The sequence below is a fragment of the Callospermophilus lateralis genome, chromosome 10, assembly GCF_048772815.1.
Source record: "Callospermophilus lateralis isolate mCalLat2 chromosome 10, mCalLat2.hap1, whole genome shotgun sequence".
Taxonomy (NCBI): Eukaryota; Metazoa; Chordata; class Mammalia; order Rodentia; family Sciuridae; genus Callospermophilus; species Callospermophilus lateralis.
The window spans coordinates 5,179,329-5,198,544 of NC_135314.1; the positions used below are offsets into that span (position 1 = coordinate 5,179,329).

A 19,216-nucleotide genomic window follows, 5' to 3' on the forward strand; every position below is an offset into this window, starting at 1 on the left:
ACCTTTCCTTCATGAAGGACGCAGCCCTCCCTGCTAGGCGTGAGGTTACTAATTCCTGTTGAAGCTTCCTGGGTCTCTGACTCTGGCACAGATGTATTTTGTGGTTTGGGTTCAAGTCCCTTGACAGGGAGGGTCCAGGAGGAACGTGGGGATGCTGGGAGAACCCAGTGGCCCTGGCACAACTGGGGCATGCCGGCCTGATCTGCGACTCTCCACAGCCTGCAGCTGGGTAAAGGACACAAGATCCAACAGCAGCTGCTCTGACCTGCCCTCGGCCATTGGGAGCCCGAGGTTCTGTGAGGTCTGGAGGCTGCAGGAACGTGGATGTCCGTGCTCACCTTCTGCAGCTTCTCCCTCACCTCCACCCCTCCATCATGTGTGTCCTTTCCTCAGATCAGCCTCAGAGTAAAGGCAGCTGGTGGGAAGCCCAGAGGCCTGCCAACGTGGCCCGGCTGCTGCTTGAGGAAGGGCCCGGTGAGCCTTCAAACAGAGTCACAGGGACCCAGAAATCACTAGCACGTTCTCACAGGAGCCAGAGAAGGCGCCAGACTGGGTGGAGCAGAGAGAGCAGGAGAGATCTGTTCCTTGTCCCTGTTCCTAGAAATGGTGGCTAGTCAGCCAGCGCAGCGTCAGGAGCCGAGAGAGGATGGAGTGCTGTCCACCAAAGACCAGGGAAGCAGAGACGAGACACAGCTGCACCTCACCATTTAAGGCCAGATTCACTTTAGAGATGAGCAGGGGGAGAACCTATAGGCAGAGCCACTTTTCTGGAAGTCACTAAAACCTCTGATCTAAGGGAATCGATATAAGCACCAAGCGCAGCTGCCCTTCCTGGAACGATGTGGTTTCTCAAGCACTCTTGTGTTTCACGGGCCAGAGAAGCTAACGTGTGGCTGGAAACCCACATGTGGTCGCCCTGGGACAGGAACTGGCCCTGGTGACAGATGCCTCTTTTCAATGACCTGCAGCGCCCGCGTTCAGCTTGCTCCCCTTGCCAATACAGCTTGAAAAGCGCTCTGCCGAGTCCAGTCAAGAGAAGGCAAAGAAAGACCTCAGACCACGGAAGGAAGAAGCCCTGGGGGCTGGGAGAGGGCTGGGAGAGCCTGCAGGCCCCCAGCACCCATCCTGGGTGCTGCCTGATCTTGCGCCTGGGCCCCACCAGCTCCACCACAGTTGAGCCAGGAGCCATAGGAGCTGCACTCAGCTTCTTCAGTAAGTGAAAAAAGGGGTGCAAGAAAGAAAGAGCCCACAGCACACCTGAGGCTGTCCAAGAGGAGCCCCAAGTACGGCTGCCCAGTAAATGGACCCTTTCATTCCCTCTCCCAAGGCTCCAGGCTCAGTCTTCAAATGCGAGCAGCTACATTTTCTCAAAGCACGACAACAGGGACTCTCCATTCTATAGGAACAGCCCTACGCTTACTACCAGGCACAACCTGAGACGCTGGGAGGTGTCAGAGCAAGGACACCAAGTCAGAGGGGTGGAATCTGAGCCCGGGCAGGCTGGCTTGGAATTGAGGGCACCCGCCATTATTCTCGCCTGTTCAGAGGGGGAAACATTGGCTTGGAAGACGGAGGCCCTGTCTTTGAGGACACCTTCTGCCACCAACTGTGCAACCATCCCAGTCCATCTGGTTGCAGAGTAGGAATCTCATTTCTTGCCCTTCCTTATTTTAAAGGACCCGTGTGGACATTCATGACATCACACAAAAGTCTGCTTGTGAAACCCTTTGGTCCATTTTAGGTAAAAGATGGAGGAACACATCCCACAGGGTGGTCCTAGAACTGGATGAAGCAGAGCTCACTGTCCTGACTCTGTTCCATCGCAAGGTCCTCCGGCCCACTCCTTGCACCTGCGAGAACGGTTTACAGGGACCATGAAAACAGGCCTCCCAGCCAGGCGCAGTGGCACATGCCATGATCCCAGGGGCTCGGGAGGCTGAGGCAGGAAGATCGGGAGTTCAAAACCAGCCTCAGCAAATGTGAAGTGCTAAGCAACTCAGTGAGACCCTGTCTCTAAATAAAACACAAAATAGGGCTGGATGTGGCCCAGTGGCCCAGTGGCCCAGTGCCCCTGAGTTCAATCCCTGTACAAAAAAAAAAAAAAAAAAAAAAAAAAAAAAGCTCTCCCTCGGTCACTCACTCTGTGGGTTTTCTGATTTTCCATCCGTGAGTTCCACGACTCTATGGACACTCTTGCTATAAAAGCTGAAACTCTGGCTTCGGCAGTGACTTCTTGTGATGAAATGCAGATGCTGACTTGGCACCATAGAGAACAGTTTCCAGGAGGACTGTTCCGAGCTTCCGAAGCTGGAGATTTGCTTTTTTGGTAATAAAGAAACAGATTTTTTTTCCCACTCAACTAAAATGAAAGTGGTTTCAGAATATGCTAGAAGCCTGGCTGTATTCTTTTGGAAGTAAGGGGAATGTTTGGTCTTAAATCAACTGTTCTGGCTTAAGAAATGCAATGAGATGGATCCGGAGACTGGCCAAAAGCTACAGAGCCACTGACCAGCTGCTCCCTGGGGAGGTGAAACTCTCCCACTCTGTGTGAGAGCACGCACACAGGCCCACCACCTGCCCACTCTGACAGCTCTGCCCTTCATGATGGACATTTGCTCCGTATTTCATTTTGCATCCTCTGAAATCCAGAACAATGGAATTTGCTGCAAAACAAAACTACTTCTGATTTAGATAAAGGCTGTCTTCCAGGGACAGAATCATTTCACCACCAGGTCACTGCATTCTGCACCCACTGACCCTGTCTGCTGAGGCCGACTGTTCCCAAGCCCACGGAGTAAGCTCGCTTCTTCAGTTGAACAAGCCTGAGCATCTGTGTTCTGTGTCCCCCTGCACACGGGGCGCTCACGGAGAGGAGGTAAAGCCAGATGTGAGGACAGAAAAAGTCATGGGACAAAACTGGTCATAGTGACCTTTCACATGAATAAGCAACCAATACCCGGGAAGGATCTTAGGAATCAGAATTAGGGGAAATTTTCACATTGAGGTTGGAATTTAGCAATTAGATGCTTTTAAGTGCACATAAACACACACGTTCTAAGTGCATTTTAATTGATTTTATTACTTCGTCACCGGTTCTTAGGGTCAACTAAGCCCACCCTCGGCCAAGACGACTTCTTTTTCAAGCCCACTGCAGGTGGGCTTCCTCCACGCCAGACTTGGGGAAGACCCTCAGCCCTCTCCTCCCAGGGCCAGACGCAGGCTATGCCAAAGCCCCGGCTGGACAGGGAGGATACTCTCTGCATATACTAGGCTCCGTGCTCCGAGAGTGACAGAGTCGTGCTCCATCCACTCTCTGTTTCTTTCTTTTTTTTTTTTTCCCTTTTTTTCTTTCTTTTCTTCTTTCATTCAAAAGCCATCAGGCCACCTGCCTTTACCCAGGGTTGACCTCATGGGGGTGTGACTGAGGCAGTCACATTGGCCACATTCAGAAGGGCCCCAAGCTGGGCCTTCTGATCTGTTTCCACTGTCCTAAAATTCTTAATAATGTTTATCCGGGGCCCCTACTTCTGTTCTCACGGGGCCCCCCATATTGTCCTGGTCCTGCCTGACCAGGACATGAGCTTTCTTAGATGCCCCACCTCTGAGCATTGTCCCCTCAAGAGAGGCCTGTGGCACAGGTGCCCCAGAGGACAGGGTGAGGACAGGTCTTGCTCTCACGCAGCTCATTTCTGACAGATCCTTGAGGCGCCATCCCATGTCCCTTCCCTGGGGCAGCACCACCAGAGCCCGGAGCCCAGGAGCCAGAACAAAGGTCCCCCGAGGCCACTGCTCCTAGCAGTGGAGGTACATTAGGCTGCATTTGTATTTTTGTCATTTGAAAATTTAAAATCCTCATTCAAAATTCAACCCTGGGGGAACGCTCACATGAATTTCAGCCAATCTGGCTTTCGGCAAGAACTCAGCAGAAAACCCATGACGTGGAAATTCATAAAATACGGCCCCCCAATGAGACGAGAGGCTGAAAGATGGGAAGATTAAATCCAGATGAAAAGATAGCTATGAACTTGGAGGAGGTGCTTGGTGGAGGTGCTTGACAAATCGCTACATCTATTTTAAGAAATTTTCTTCAAGAAGAGTTAAATAGCCCACATTCCTGGGGTAGAGAACACTGCCAGAAATAATATTTGAGACATGGAACTGTATTATCTATGTATTTTGACAGGACTTCAGCAGATGTGAGAAGGGAGCTATAAATATAGGATGAGTCCATTCCTTGAACGGACTAAAAGAGGAAAAAAGAATAACAATAGCAAGAAGCCTCCAGGGAGCCGGAGGTCTAAACAGCACAGTGATATCCAGCCTCGGATAATGCCAAGACCCCGGAAGGCCAATCACTGACCTTCAAACTCGCCTACACAGTTCTCACAATTAGAACATGCAGATTTTAAAGTAAAGTCATGTGTATAACTCCAAAAAAAAAAAAGTAAGTGGCTGTCCTCATGAGACCTATTTCCAATGTGCTGAAGAGATTTTTTTCACTTCACACTTTTAAAGGGAGCTATGAAAAGTCAATAGAGCTCCATATTCATTAATAAGAATGGGAAAAAAATGTCCAGTATGTTCCAAGCCGCTTTTAACACTGAGCAGTTGAAACTTAACTATAGCATCAGCCTTGATGTGCAGGCTTCCATTGACCTAAGAGATTGCTAAATTCTCAGATGGTGCTAAAATGCACAACTCTCAAGATCACCTGACGACATCCCAGCGACTCGGGAGGCTAAGGCAGGAGGACTGTAAGTTCAAAGCTAGCCTTAGCAACTTACTGAGGCTCTAAGCAACTTAATGAGACCCTATCTCAAAATAAAAAAAAAAAAAATTAAAGTGCTAGGGATGTGGCTCAGTGGTTCAACCCTGGTACCTAAATAAATAAACACATAAATAAATTAATTATTACCCGATAGTGCTGGTGGCACTGATCTTCAGGGAGTGTGTGGACTCCCTAGCTCTGTGAGCACGGCTACTTTGGGAAGTGTCTGCTGGTCTCTGACTTGCCTCCCTTCCCAGCCTGCACCATGACCCGGTATCCAGTGCTTCCCTGGCACTTGGTTTATCCACAGACCAGACCTGTGCCGTGTGCACTAGAGCTCGTTTTCTGTGACCTTGTCTCTCCCACTAGCCCATAAACTCTTCCATCCGGCATGTACACACATAATGGATCCTAAGACATCAATGAGTGTCTCGTGCTGTGTGCTGGGGACATGGGAACGTACAGAAGACACAGTCTCTTAAAATTTCATGATCGTAGCAGACAGAAAGAAATGCACCCGACATATGTGGTTACTGATGACACAGGCAACAGCACTGAGCACAGCAAGGACTGAGGGTCTCCAGGCCGATGTGTCCTCGGGGTTCTGTACTGGGGCCTTCAGAACGCGCTCTCTGATTCAATCAGAGCAGTGGAGGGCAAGCACAAGGCTCAAAAGTCAAGCACATGCTGTCAGGCGAGCAGAAGAGAATCGGGACAGGCCATGCAGCAGGGACACGGGCGTCTGTCACCTTCATCTGTGTGGGGGGACGGAGGGCAGGAGGTCAGGGTGGAAACCGGAATCCTGAAAACAGGGCAGGGACGCAGGGAGGGAAAGAATGGCTGTGTCCAGACGTCTCTGCTCTCTCTTCACTCAAGACAAGGAAAATACCCAGGGCCAGTCTATTTTTAAAGTGTTTCTTGTCCAAGTCTTGATGGAATTGGGACAGGTGCAAGAGAAATTGGGTTGTATCCAGAACATGACAGGAAATTGGAGCTTCAATAGGATGGGAAATGCACAAGCAAAACGGGGACCCGCTTTTCCTAAAGAGCTCTGTGGTTTCTTCACAAGACTAATTTTGGGTCACTTGTCCCAATTTTTAAGTGAACACTTTGAAGCCAGGCACAGCGGCACATGCCTGTGGTCCCAGCTTGTTGGGAGGCTGAGGCAAGATCACTTGAGCCCAGGAATTTAACGCCAGCCTGGGCAACCTCGCCAAGCTTGTCTCGAGTAAATAAATAAAAGGATCACTTTGAATGAAGGGAGAAAGCCCCCTTCAAGTCTCCGACATCGAAGTGGGGCCATACAAACCACCGCTTTTCTCTAGGTTAATGGTCCTTGAGCAGGCTGACTCCGGCCCAGCAAGGACAGGGAGGACACCATGTTCGGCTACACAGGTTGTGCACAACACAACTCCAGAAGGCCCCAGACCAGCACAAACCACAGTGGACACACCTCCAGGGTGTAGGGTGCTTCAGGGTCGCAGCCTCATGGAGTGAAGAGTGATTGAGAATTTCTGTTTACATTTGTTTGTGATCCACCATCAGTGAGGAATCAGATTCCATGAAGAGCTGATATCCAGGTGGATATGGATTTCCTGGGCTGGGAAGAGTGAGAACCCACAGCTGGGAACTGTCCCTGCCACCCTCATTGATGATGGGCTCCTGGAATCCTGCGTGGCAGTCCCTTGGGCTCCATTAGGAGGATGCACAGATTCCATGACCCGCCGTTAACGGAGCCTGCCTTCCCACAGGGGACAAGGGGTTCTATGTTCCTACTCCACGGTCACCTGCCATGCATGGCGACCCTGAAGAGGCCAAGCCACGTAAGGGAAGCCAAAGACACATGTGGCATAGCTCCTCCTACAGACAGCCTCTCGAGGGGCCCCGAGAGCCGAGCCTGGAAGTGGAGCGGGGTCCACAGGGCTGGGAAGAGCAAGGGGAGCCCGTGTTCCTCGGGTGCAGGGTTTCGGTTCTGCAGCCTGGGCAGTTCTGGACACAGGTTTCCCAACAGTGTCAACACACTGGACACTGCTGGACCGCACGCTTAGGAATGGTTAAGACGGCAAGTTTCAAGTTTTTTACCACAATTTAAAAAATCCTGCCTAAATCACAGACGGAAAATGATGTGGATTCTGCCAGCACACAGCGGCGCCGAGAGAGCCCAGCTGGCCTCCAGTGTCACAGCGACGTCCCCAGCCCTTCGCAAGCTTGGAAACCACAGCCAGCAGCAGGCCCAGAGAGAAGTGCGGCTCCCGAGAGAGAACCTGAGCTACGGCTCTCCACACTCTCCCGCAAACCACTCGCTCTTGGAGGCGCGCACTGTCTCCTGAAGTTTGGGCTAATGAACCACCGTGATCCACGCAAGAGCTGAAAGCACAGCTCGTCTCATCAATCTTTTTAAATTGTGTTTTTAGTATATTTTAGAACTGCGCCTTAATCCAATAGCACCGCAACACATATGTGTAATTTAAGAATACATCCAAAAACCTACTGTGCACACACACTCGAGATTTTTCCCCCACGGGGTTTATTAACAAACACTTTGGGGACCGCGTTCCAGAGCACTGAAGCCGTGGCCCTGCCCTATCCCAGATCTGTCGGTGGGCTGAGGAGGCAGGGCCACCCAACTACAGGCTGGATGGGAGGGTTATCTTTAGGACAGTGGCAGCTAACTATGGAGAACCAGAGAAGGACAGGGCGAGGACTCCGTCTCACTGGGCAAGAGGCCGCTGCCTGCTCAGACCCCTTTCCTTGCTCTGAGGAGGAAACGCGGCAGCATCATGGAGTTGTGCTCCCTGTTCTTTCCATCCAGAACTTACTGAAACCTCTAAGACTGATTCTTTGAAGGAAGGCTTAGCCCTGTCCCTGTCCTGATGTGACAGGTTGGTGCTGATGCTGGTGTCTGTCATGGGCTTTCACCCCTCACTAGCCACCCCGATGCTCCAATAGGGCCATTCCCCAGCTCAGACTTCCACCTGTCCATGCAATCAGGAATTTCTTCGCGTATCAGAAGAAGTGTGGAGCAAAGTACAATTAGAAACAGAAAACCCTAGGTACAGGTAGCCTTTTGCTAGGCTCAAAAAGGAAAAGAAAAAAAAAGTGATAGTTTTCTAAATCCCTAACAAAACAGTACAACTTAATAAGGAAATCATACACATAAGAAACTTAAATTTTAAAGCATGAATAATTCCTTAATTTGTTTTGTAAGTATTAGAATTTAGGTATGTGATGGATGGATTTAGGTATTCGTTTTTTAAAAATCTTAGGAAAGATATTTCTTTGTTATATTTTTCCTCTTCTTTGATTGAGACAACATCCATGAGTATGGTCGACTCTGGAGTCCTCCTCTCAGGGTTGTAAAAATTAAAATAACCAGTCACTTTGTTAGAATGTCAGCCAAGCCAAAAAAGGTGTGGTGCTGTGGGAGAGATGACAGACGACCATGTCTTTTTTCACAGCCCCACTTCAGGTTTGGAATTGAGCATCACCAAGTAGCCGTAATCAGCACTGAGATTCAGACCACTGGGTGGAGGACAGAAGCCTGTGCAACTGTGGCCATTCTAATCTCGTCAAAGTCCAACTCTGTCTGCACAGTGAGGGCAGAAGCCTTGCTGAGAGAAGGCCTCCCCTGCTCTCTGGTCCCCTCCCTGGCAGTGGGCAGGTGGCCTCATTGAGTGGCCTGATGGCTCTCACTTTACTTCCTTTCCCTTGGATGTTCTGCGGGCGGAGCCTGCAATTTCTGGGTGATCACATCCCTGCTTTATGATTCTAATTTGTCTCATTTTTATTTAGAAGGTGGCAGGTTAAGAGCAAAATATAAAATAATGGCATTTATTGGGTGATTGATTTTTTCCTGGACAATGTCATAAATACAGCCAAGCGTTTCCCTTTCAGAAATGGAATGAGAAGTAATTCAGTGAGATTCTGAGGCATAAATCTAGAGCTATTTGCAAGGCACAAACAATTCACAAGCACCGTGATGCCTGGAACGTGTAAGTTAGGCTGAATTGTCCATGTGAAGAAGTCAGAAATGTTCGGTGAATTTTATAGGTTTGAGACATTGATGGGCATTTTGTTTGTGGCACGAAGTAAGACCTGCAGAACTTCCTCACATCTGCACTCTAAGGCACCCGTTCCCGGTCAAATGGAAAATGTTTATTCATTGTTTGTGCTTGGCTCATTTTGAATGGGGAGAAGAATAGTAAATGGTGCATGGCTGGGATACAGAGAAGCAGAGATCCTATTATGCTGCATAGGACGCAGGTCACCATGCAATCCTCAGATCCCCAGAGAACCAATCTCAATCGATCCCCTTTTGTGTATGAACCGCCATATAGTCCTAGTCCAAACATAAACTAACATTCACAGATAATTTAAGGGAAGTAATTGTTTTAATCACTATTAACAATATTAAAATTATTGACAATATATTTAATTGCTAGTTAAATATTTACTTGTGCAACTTGCTTTCTGGATGTGGAATATATTTTACCTCCAATAATGTGCCAGAATCTACTCTTGGCTGACTGTGATTTGATGCTGGGAGCTCTCTTACTAAACATCTGCTTAGACTCTTTCTTATTCTCCTTTAATTACGGTCCAACCGCATTTCTGTTTCAATGATTTTATAGGTGCTCTGATTTTATAGGTGTCCAGAGTTCTGCGTCTCAGTATGATCTCTCTTGTTAGAAATCCAACAGATGTACCCGAAATGAAATGATCTCGGAGAAGGTGACATGAAATACAGACATTAGAATTTTAGCATCCCCCCTAGTATTTTTTCTGTCATTTTCCCAAATGTCAGGAGTTCTTTCTGCTGAGGCACTTCCCATTTTTTTCTCATTTTCGGCCATGAAAGCATTTGTTTTGAAAATATGCTCGTGTACCCATTTCCCACTCAAAAGGATTTGCACAGCAAACTCAGGCTTCCACCCAAGAGAAAGATCAAAAGATGCCCTGGGTCCCTCCGACCGTACCTCAACCACTAGTCTCAGGGTTTGGAGAAGAGGGTGCCTGGCCCATCTGTTACAGTAACTGACAAGTCCTTTCTTGGAAATTCATCAATTCATTCTGGAACTAGACCTAAACCAGGAGGCGATCCAGGGTCTAGGCCTGTGGACAACATAGAACTGTCCCCACCGGGGAAATTCATAGCCTGGGGAGGAACCTTCTGATCAATGACGTGCAACTGGTAACACTTCCACAGCATGCTCTTAAAAGCTGTGTTGTACAAAAGTCTCAAATATAATATAAACCTGTGTCTCTGCAGCACCTGAGATCCTTCTCCTCCCCCAGTGTGAGCCCTTTCCAGAAAGCCATTTGAAATTAATGAAAAACCCCAAGCTGGAGGCTTCAGTGTGTGCTCAAATAGTTCCGTGTGCCCAGCTGGCTGGGAACAGAGGGAGCATCAACAAATCGTGAACGTCTCCCACCTATGGTAACACCTCTAAGGAAACACAGAGAAGAAACAGGATGTTAATCAGTAATGCCGAGAGTGTGTCCGTCTCGGACTCAAGGGAGTTGCCACTACAAAACCCTTTCGTCTCGATCCCTCCACTCCCATAAACCTTTAATAAAATCAACTGTGAGTCATTTATTCAATTTTTCTTCCTGGGGAAAAGTAAGAATACATCTTGTGCTCTGTCATTCTTAGAATTCAAAAGAAAAACAATGAGATTCTTTAATCCTGCGGCATTAGTTAATGAAGTGTGGGATGGGGAAATAAATTTTATGGTTCTCCATTAAAGTCACCAGCCCAGAAAACACATTTTTATGCTCAGTTTTGGCCTCTTCCCTGCTGGGAAAAGTCAAGCTTTGAATCTAAGCTGCAGTCAGCGTCTTAATATCCCCAATTAGAGCAGAGGCCCTCATTGTGTGGACCAGCAAAATCAAGTGGATCCTACTGGACCCTCCTGTATCTCCGCTGAGTTACACCAGTTACACCCCTAAATGAGGTTAAAATCACATCAGGATGTGAAGTGCCATTGGCCATCTATTGTTGGGTCTTTGGGCCCACTTGCAAAATCTATGTGGTTACCCTCAGAATCAGCACTTAGGACTCTCAAACACATAGGTCCTTACACACCTAACCATCCATCCATTAGCATTCCTTTCAGTTCCCTGTGACAACATCATAAGAAACACCAAACTACAATAATAATTCTTACCTTAGCACAGTTTTATCAATTATCTGTCCCCTCACTGGGTTACCCTGGTAGCTCAGCACCTGCCCCCTAAAACAATGTTGCGGGGTATTTTAAAACCAATGTCTACTTTTGATCAAAAACAAAAAGAACTTCCTGTCTTTTCTAAGCCCCCATCCCAAGATTTAAGTGAGGGTAGCTTCCCCTTGTCCCTCCAGAACAAGGCCCTCCCCTGCTCCCGAGTTTCCTTCGAGATGGCTGTATAACTGGAGCACACAGCAGTGATGACTGCGTTTCGGGCTCACGACAGACGTGTCTAAAGGTTCGCCCACAAAGGTTGCCAGTGTTGTCTGCACGGTGCCTTTGGCAGGCATCATCCTTCATTGTGGCCAAGGTCTAGACGGAAAACCACCCTGAGTCACAACCCTGAGCCACGCCATCCCACCTTGGCCAAAGCCGGGAGAGAGCCCTCAGGACGGGAAGCTCAGGCCTAGAAGGAGGCTTTTCCCCAAGGGTCTCCAGTCTCTCTAACAGCTGCCAGCTGATGTGTTATGTAATGGGCACAGCCTCCCCACGGCCGCCCAGCAGGGCAACGGGTGTGCCGAGGTTCACATCCCTCTCCAGACGTGCGTCTGTCCCCATCAAGATCTCACTCCTGCCCCACTAAGTAAGTTCTTTGGAAAAGCAACTTAAAAACAGATACCTAAGTGACAAACTGGGACTTTTTTTCTTAAGGTGGCTGAAAACAAAGGGAGGCTTTCTCCTGGGTGTAGTGAGACCAAAGACGAGATGCTGCTGCGCTTTGTAAGCTGGGCTTCTGATCCAGCTAATAGACTCCAGCCTGCATTTTGATCCCTGCTAAATTATCTCCCGAGTCATCTCATAGATTGCTCCAGGCACATCTGACACACTTTAATACCGAGATGTAAATCAGACGCCCCCACAAACCACCTCCACACTCTCACGTTGCCCTAAATTTGGACTTTATTTCCTTGCAATACTTGAGCTGCTCTTTTCAATCACATGTCAATCCCCCAAAAAATGTTGTCCCAGGGGGTGAAGATGATGTTGTGTCGTCACGCTGCCCAGTTTGAAGCCAGCGCCAGGCTCGGTTTGCTGTTCTGCCTTTGTCCTCCAGACTGGAGACCCTTCTGCCCCTTTCAGGTGCTCTGAGCCCAGCCCTGCTCCCATGCAGCCCCAGGGAACAGCTAGTGCGTTGGGAGTTGCACAGCCAGCACAGCTCCAGGAGCCAAGCGGGAACTACCTGCCCACCAGACCCTCCAAAAGCCTGAGGTCGGACGAAACTGACAAACCCCTGCCCGGCCCTCTGACTCTTAGTCACAGGAGCAAATAAATGATCATCTGGAATCCATCCTTGCCTGAGAGTTATTAAAACGAAAAAAGTCACTTTTAATTCATCCAACTAAGAACTTTTGGAAGGGGGGACCCAGTCCTCAGAAAGCAACTTCTGTTCCACTTTATTAAATGTTTTAAGCAGATTTAAGTTTTAGTCAAAGGACAAATTCCTGCTGTCCAAGGAATGCATGCCCAGGAGCCTGGAGGGCAGCCAGGAGCGGAGGTCAGAAGGTGGGGCTGCAAGGTGGAAGGTGACAGGGTGAGAACGGGGAGGAGTGGCCGGGTGATGAGCAGGGCAGCAGGGTCTGCATTCTGGGGGCTTTGCCCACACTCCAGGAGCAAGGCAGAGCGCTCCATCTCGTGATGCGCTGGAGGCAGGGCGGGACCTGCAGAGCGCCCTAATTACACATTCAACAGAAACCAGGTTATGATCCCAATCGTGGGGTGAGCTCTGGGATGCATGCTCTTCCCTGGAGACTTATGGTACGTGGCCCTGCCCCGCCCAGCACCCTGCAGAACTCCTGAGGACCACATAGGGAAGGAGCCTCAGCAGGAGATGGGCAACTGAGCTCATGTTCCAGGTTAGCTGACCTGACCCAAGAGAGGGGCCCCAGGGCTCTGTGGCTTCTGGCCCCTTCTACCCACTAGGTTTTGTATCAAGGAAAACCCATCTGCACTGCCATCCCTTCATTTGGTGAGCAAGGTGAGCCGACCACCAACAGCAAACATTCCTCAGATCCCCGAGGGTCCAGCGCAAAGCCCCTCCCCTAAGCAGGCAGGCAGTGCCCTAATTCAGAGCCCCACCCTCCTTTTCCTGGCCTCGCACCCTCCTCTGGCCCCAGCTCTTCAGAGAGTCCACCCACATTCAGACACCAGCATGCACCTGATGGCCAACAGCCCAGCACTGCAGTCCAAGCCCTGGCTCTGATGGTCCCTAACTGGTGACCTTGAGCCAGCTGGTTCACTTCTCTGAGCCTCAGTTTCCTCATCTGTCCACTGGGAATAATAATGGCACCTACTACAGAGGAGAGTTGGGAGGCTCAAAGAAGGGGCAGGTGCAGGAATGCCGGGGACAGTGCCCAGCGCTTCACCCTTGTCACCACATCTGCCTGGCAGCCTGCCAGGTGGCCTGCCGGAGACGGCCCATCTCCCACCCCACGTTGCCTTCCTACCCCAGGCTCTTGGCTCATCCCAAGCCCAGTTCCTAAGTTGTCAGAGCTCTGACCTCCTGCCCACCATGTCAATATCCCAAGTCACCCAGCAGAGAGATAAGAGCAGGGGGAGGCATTTTATTCCTGAAGTTGTTAATTTTACTCTAAACTTCCAAAAAAAGATCGCCCATCTGTCCAACAGATCTCTTAAAAATAAAAAAGATGATAAGAGTTCTCTAAAAGTAATCATTAAAGTGCCATCCAAGAGGAAACGACGAGGACTTGGCCGGGTTATCAGACTGAATGAGGATGGTATTTACAACCCAAATCTGCCTTGTGGGAGAGAAAGCGATTATAGTCTTTTTAAAAATACACAAGCTATCAGTTTGCCCCAACAAAACATTTCGTGTACACATATGCAGAAGCGACTTTCCTTTTGAAATTAGCTGCTCTTCCGCCAGTGCCTCCCCCCATGTTGGAGCTTATCGACACCCTTGGGCTTCCCACGGTCCCTACTGTCTGTGTCTGTCCCTGGTGCTGTGATTAACTGCAGGTGCACTTTGTAGTGGCAGTGTGCCTGCGTGAGATGCACCCAAGCACGAATCCTCACCCCAGCTCCCCGCCATCCCAGGCTTGATCTCCCCCAGGTAGCTGCATGCTAAGGTGTCCACCCAGGCAAACATGGCAAGACGGGCTTGCTGGGAGAAGCACAAATCTCCATGAGAATAAAACCATCCGCTCCCTGTATAAGCCAAAGCATTTTCCAAAGTCACAATAAAATCAGAAGCAAACAATTCATCCCTTCCTCTTGGTAAGGCTGATTTTAAAAGTTGCAAAGTTATCCCTGTCTGTGCTGCCATTCAAACCAAGACATGCAGAGCATCGGTCCTCAAGCAAATAATTGCAGAGCTGATTTCCTCTCAGACACCGCTCCTAAACCCTTCAGGATTCCTGAGGCTCGGCATGTGGAAGACCCCTTCTCCTCGCTCCCAAGTTTCCCCTGCAAGCCGAAGAATCACTCACCTCACTCATGTTGGCTTTCACACAGCAGCCCGGTCTCCGCCGCTAGGCACAGAGAGCACTGCTCAGGGGTCGCTGCTTCAGGTCCTGGCTTTTCTCTTAAAAAGAGCTGCCCGGTGGCATCACGCCTCCCGTGAGCCAATGAGATTCCTTCACCTGTCTGAGCGCCCGCCGTCATCTGAGAGCACCCAGAGCCACCTAGTGGAGCAGAGGAGAATGGCAGGGAGCCGGCTGCTCCAGTTCTGCACAGAGAGAAGGAAAGGCAGAGAGATGCAGGGTGGCCCCAGGAGTGCTACCGGTGGCTTACTTGGGGACACGAGGTACACACACAGGGAGAATGCTTTCCAATGTCGGCGTGATGGAGGTTTGCATTTCCAGGAAGGGGAGTACCTGCTGTCCCCGTCCCTCTTGGCTTTCCCAGGAGCCTTTACCCTCCCTACCCTTGATGCCATGAGCCTGGGCTTTTGAGTTCGCCATTTCTTCCCCTGTCCCCTGCCCCACATCTGTCCTCCTGCTCACAGCCCCGCTACAAGGACACAGCAGGTGGTGTCGGAGCAGGACTGAACCTGCATGTGGATTCTCAAGGTTTTTAGTCACGCTGTGACAAGAAAGAAGAGCAGCTGAATTTATCTGTAATTGTCACACCTCTTCAGCTCCGGGAAGGAGAGTCAGCATGGGCCCTGGACGCGATTAAAAGTCTCCTTGCCTCCTCCTGGCCCAGCCTCTCTGGGAAGAGGTTCAGCCCTTTGGCTCATTCCTGAACCTGTGGGACCCTCAACAGACACAAGAGAACATCTTGAGACACAATGAACACGGCCATCCTAGTTCCTAGCCCAGGAAGGAGACGGGCAAGACCACGTCAAGGGTCCCTGACACCCTCCCCCATGTCCCTCCTCCCTGTGCAGAGCAGTGCCCCCTGCTGACCCGTCAACTGCCTCCTCTCCCCAGACAGGAGCGTGGGAGCTCAAGGCAGAAGCTGGGTCTCTCCTGTGGCTCCCGTGGGAGTCAGTCCTCCTAACTCAGAGTTGCTCGTGGGCACTGAGTCTGTGCCTGAGCTCCAAGAAGAGGAGGCCAGGACACAGAGGATGACCAATGAGTACACAGCAGGAAGATGTAATCTGCAAGCCACGGAGCGAGGCCAGGAGGAAGCCGCCCTGAGACCACGTGACCTCCCTGGTGTCCTTAGTAGGTCCATCACTCCTGCTGGGCATGGGGAGCTGAGTCTGTGCTCGAGAGCACACAGCAATCGGGGGTGGCCACACAGTGGAGCCACACTGCCACGGGAGGTTGGTGGTCTGGGGTTACCTGCGAGACTGAGTGTACACCCCATGGCCCCCACAGTGCTCCCGGGCAGGCTCCACCTGCAGGCTGCCCCCCAGCACACCTCCACCAGCTCCCCCTTGGACTCTCAAGGGCTGTGGTGCCCCTCAAGCCCAGCCCTCAGACCAGGGAATGAAGGACTCCCCAGGGACAAGGACAACAAACGGCTTTTAACTTTCCCATGTGGTTCTGATAAGAGGTCGAGTCTCAGAAGCACAGATTGAAGCAATGCTGAGACATGCACGCACACGTGCACACACACACACACACACACACACACACACACTCACAGAGCTTGCTTTGCTCCTCCGAGCTCCACAGGCATCCTTCTCCTCCTGCCTCCTGCCCACTCCCCATCTCTCCCACCTCTCGTAGAGTCCCTTGGTATTATTTACTTTACATGCTGTGGTCCTTCAGTGTCCCAGAGGGGTGGGTTCTAGGATCCCTGTGGATACTAAGATCTACGAATACTCACATCCCTTATATAACCTCTGCACGTCCCCCCATAGACTTTAAGTCACCTCAAGATGACTTACATCACCTAATAAGGTAAATGCTGTGGGAACAGTTGTCGTACTGTACTGTTTAAGAAAGAAGGGAAAGTCCGTACATGTTCAGCATGGACAGAATTTTCTTCGAATCTTTTCAAACCTCAGTTGATTGAATTTTCAAACTTGGAACTGGTAGATATAAAGGGTGGACTGTGTGTGTGTGTGTGTGTGTGTGTGTGTGTGTGTGTTTAATTTAAACAACTTCAACATGCCCCATAATCTGACGCCCATCAGATTATGCAAACAGTGTTACAGCAGATGGGATCGAGAACCAGAAAACCTAGACCAGACGCTCACACAGGCAGAGTCTTATGCCTGAATTTGACGCAGTCTCTCCCTTGCCCGGTGTCTGATTTCCTCCACTGGTAATACAGAAATATTAAACCCTGCATCTGCCAACCTCAGCAAAATATATGCTCCAAATATATTAAGCTGGGGAATAAATACCGAAGGAACTTCAGGAGAATCAGATCTACGACTTCATCCATCAGATCTTACAGAATGCTTCACCCTCACTGAATTGAAATATAGACCTGTGGTCCTATAATTTATGAAAAAGGGTCTATATAATAGGGACAGATTCCTGTCCTCTTCTTGCAGGCACCACACTGCCACAAGGGGCAGAGTTGGACCAGGCAAGCTCCGGGATGATCTACAGTGACACTGTGCACTGATGGTCTAGGGCTCTCTTAAGACTTCTGTGTCAAATGCATCGTTTGTACACAGTTTGGGGGTGAAAAAGAACCCACCTCCTTCTTCCTTCCTCCGCTTTGGAGCTTCGGGTCTTCCTGATTTGTGGCCCTGGTGCCCACCGTGCAAGTGCCCGGTGCTGTCTGGACCGTGAACCAGAAGCCTCAGCACAGAGGATGTGGTCATCTTCCGTGGAACAGAGACCACGTGGCCCACCTTCCTGACTGCCTTCTCCTTCCTGCCCTCACTGGCCCACAGCTGAGGGAAGCAGCCTCGGGTACCTATGGACCCCAAGCCCCAGCCTCCCGACCCTGTGGTGGAGCCGTGAACCCCTGTCTTTGATTCTTCATCTTTCCTGCTGCCTTGAACTTCGCCCCTTGCTCTGCCACCCACCCACGGGGTGTCCAGATTTTGCCTGCAGATGTGGAGACACAATGCGACTCTAGAAGCCTCTCCCGGAAGCATCTATTTTAACAGCGCCCTGATGGGTGCAGTGGTTTTCTCAGCTCTTGTCTCCCCTCCTGGGCTTTAAGCCCTTGAAAGACCTATAACCACCTACGACCCTGGTCACTCTTTCACTGCTCATAGCTGGCACGGTGCCAGCACAGAATTGTCACCCAAAACTACCCAGGGAGCAACACCCCAGGGATCACTACCATGACACCACTCTAGAAAAGAGCTCTCCTGCTTTATGACATGAGATTCACTCTCCAAATCCAACATGCAAAATTTTTCTCTTTTGAAAATGAGGAAAAGCATCTTTCAAAAAAATCTCTGCTGTCAAATTTGAATCCAGCTTTCAAAAATGTCAAAAAAAAAAAATTCTAACAAAATGAACGTGTTTTAAACTGAGACGATGGGGTTTTACTGACATTTTGAAGGAAAACGAGATGAGCATAAAGGTTGAGCTATGGCCTGGCGGGGTGTTAGCAAATGACACTGCTCACAGACCAGCCGCCCCACTCTCTGCCCCTCCCTGCAGAGCTGTCGGCCACCTGATGTAATAGAGGGCGACGTCTTATGTTCCCTGAAGTCATGGAGGTCACTCTTTCTCTTCAAAGGCACCAGCCAACAGAAAAGAAGGAAATGATTTGGAGACAAATCCACCCCATGGCTGGGTGGACCTCAGCCTCTTCTCCTCTCCTAATTTTAATGTTACAATCTTACCTGAAGCTGCTGTGCGCTTAAGCTCTAAATTTTTCTCTGTTTCTGGATGAAAAGGTCATTTTATAACATGCAGTTCCTTTCAGCCCAATTAACTGTCCAGGCCGGTCCAGGCCGGTCCAGGCCGGTCCTGCTGTGCTGAAGGCCGCGCTGAGTACCTGCTGATAGGACTTTCCACTCCAGCAGCCCTGACGGCTTTCCGAACTGCGCTTTGTGGGGTTCCTTAATCATTTTTCCTGTTCCCAGTTTCAAACAGGCAAAGTCCTCCAATCCACTCTCCACGGTGCTTTCCAGAATTGCCGATCCATGAGCCTTTCTGCAGAGCCAGCCTTCTCCCCTGGTGTTGTGGACTAAATTGTTTCCCCAACATCTCACGTGTTGAAGTCCTGACCCGACCTCACGGTGTTTGTCGATAGGGCCTTTAGAGAGGTCGTCAAGGTCAAACGAGGCCACGGGGTGAGTCCCGGCCCAAATGACTGGTGTACTTATGAGAAGAAGAGTTCTGGACGTCAAGATGCACAAAGAGGGGTGTGAGGACACGGGGGACAGAGGCCACCTACAGGCCCAGAAGAGAGGAGAGGCCTCAGGACCAGCCACGGGACACCTGGATCTTGAACTTGCAGTCTCCAGAATCTTGGGACAACAAATCGCTGCTGTTCGGCACACCCGTGTGGCGTGCTCTTACACACCCAGGCTGACTAAGGCATCTGGACCAGAGCCAAGGTCGGTTCCACAGTGGACACACGGTAGCCCACCCAACCCACCCTCTCAGGACTGAGGGGCTCATTCCCTCAGTGTTGCTCATGGACACAGCTCCCAACTTGTTGACAGAGAGACTGTCCTCAGCCTGAGGGAGCTACCTGGCCCCAAGGTAGAGTGTTCCCTGGCCCCAGCGCAGGGACACTCCACAGTCACCCACCCTGACTCCAGAGCTTGGGCGGTCAGCAGGCTAATTCATCGGTGTGAACCAGGGCCCAGATCCTCCGGCTGTCCTGCCCTGTTCACTCCCACGTGGGTCCAGTTCGGCCATCTCCAGGTTCACCCCCACAGCCT

General features: G+C 50.3%; 1 protein-coding gene across 1 annotated transcript in view; it reads right to left on the reverse strand.

Moving 5' to 3' along the window:
- Pcp4 (Purkinje cell protein 4) overlaps window positions 1–14,518 on the reverse strand; it is a 53,396-nt gene extending 38,878 nt beyond the window's left edge. The window contains exon 1 of the mRNA XM_076868841.2: window positions 14,442–14,518. Coding sequence (XP_076724956.1) covers window positions 14,442–14,450 — 9 coding nt within the window. The 5' untranslated portion in view covers window positions 14,451–14,518. The remainder of the gene's footprint in view (window positions 1–14,441) is intronic.
- Between the last annotated feature and the right edge of the window lie 4,698 nt (window positions 14,519–19,216).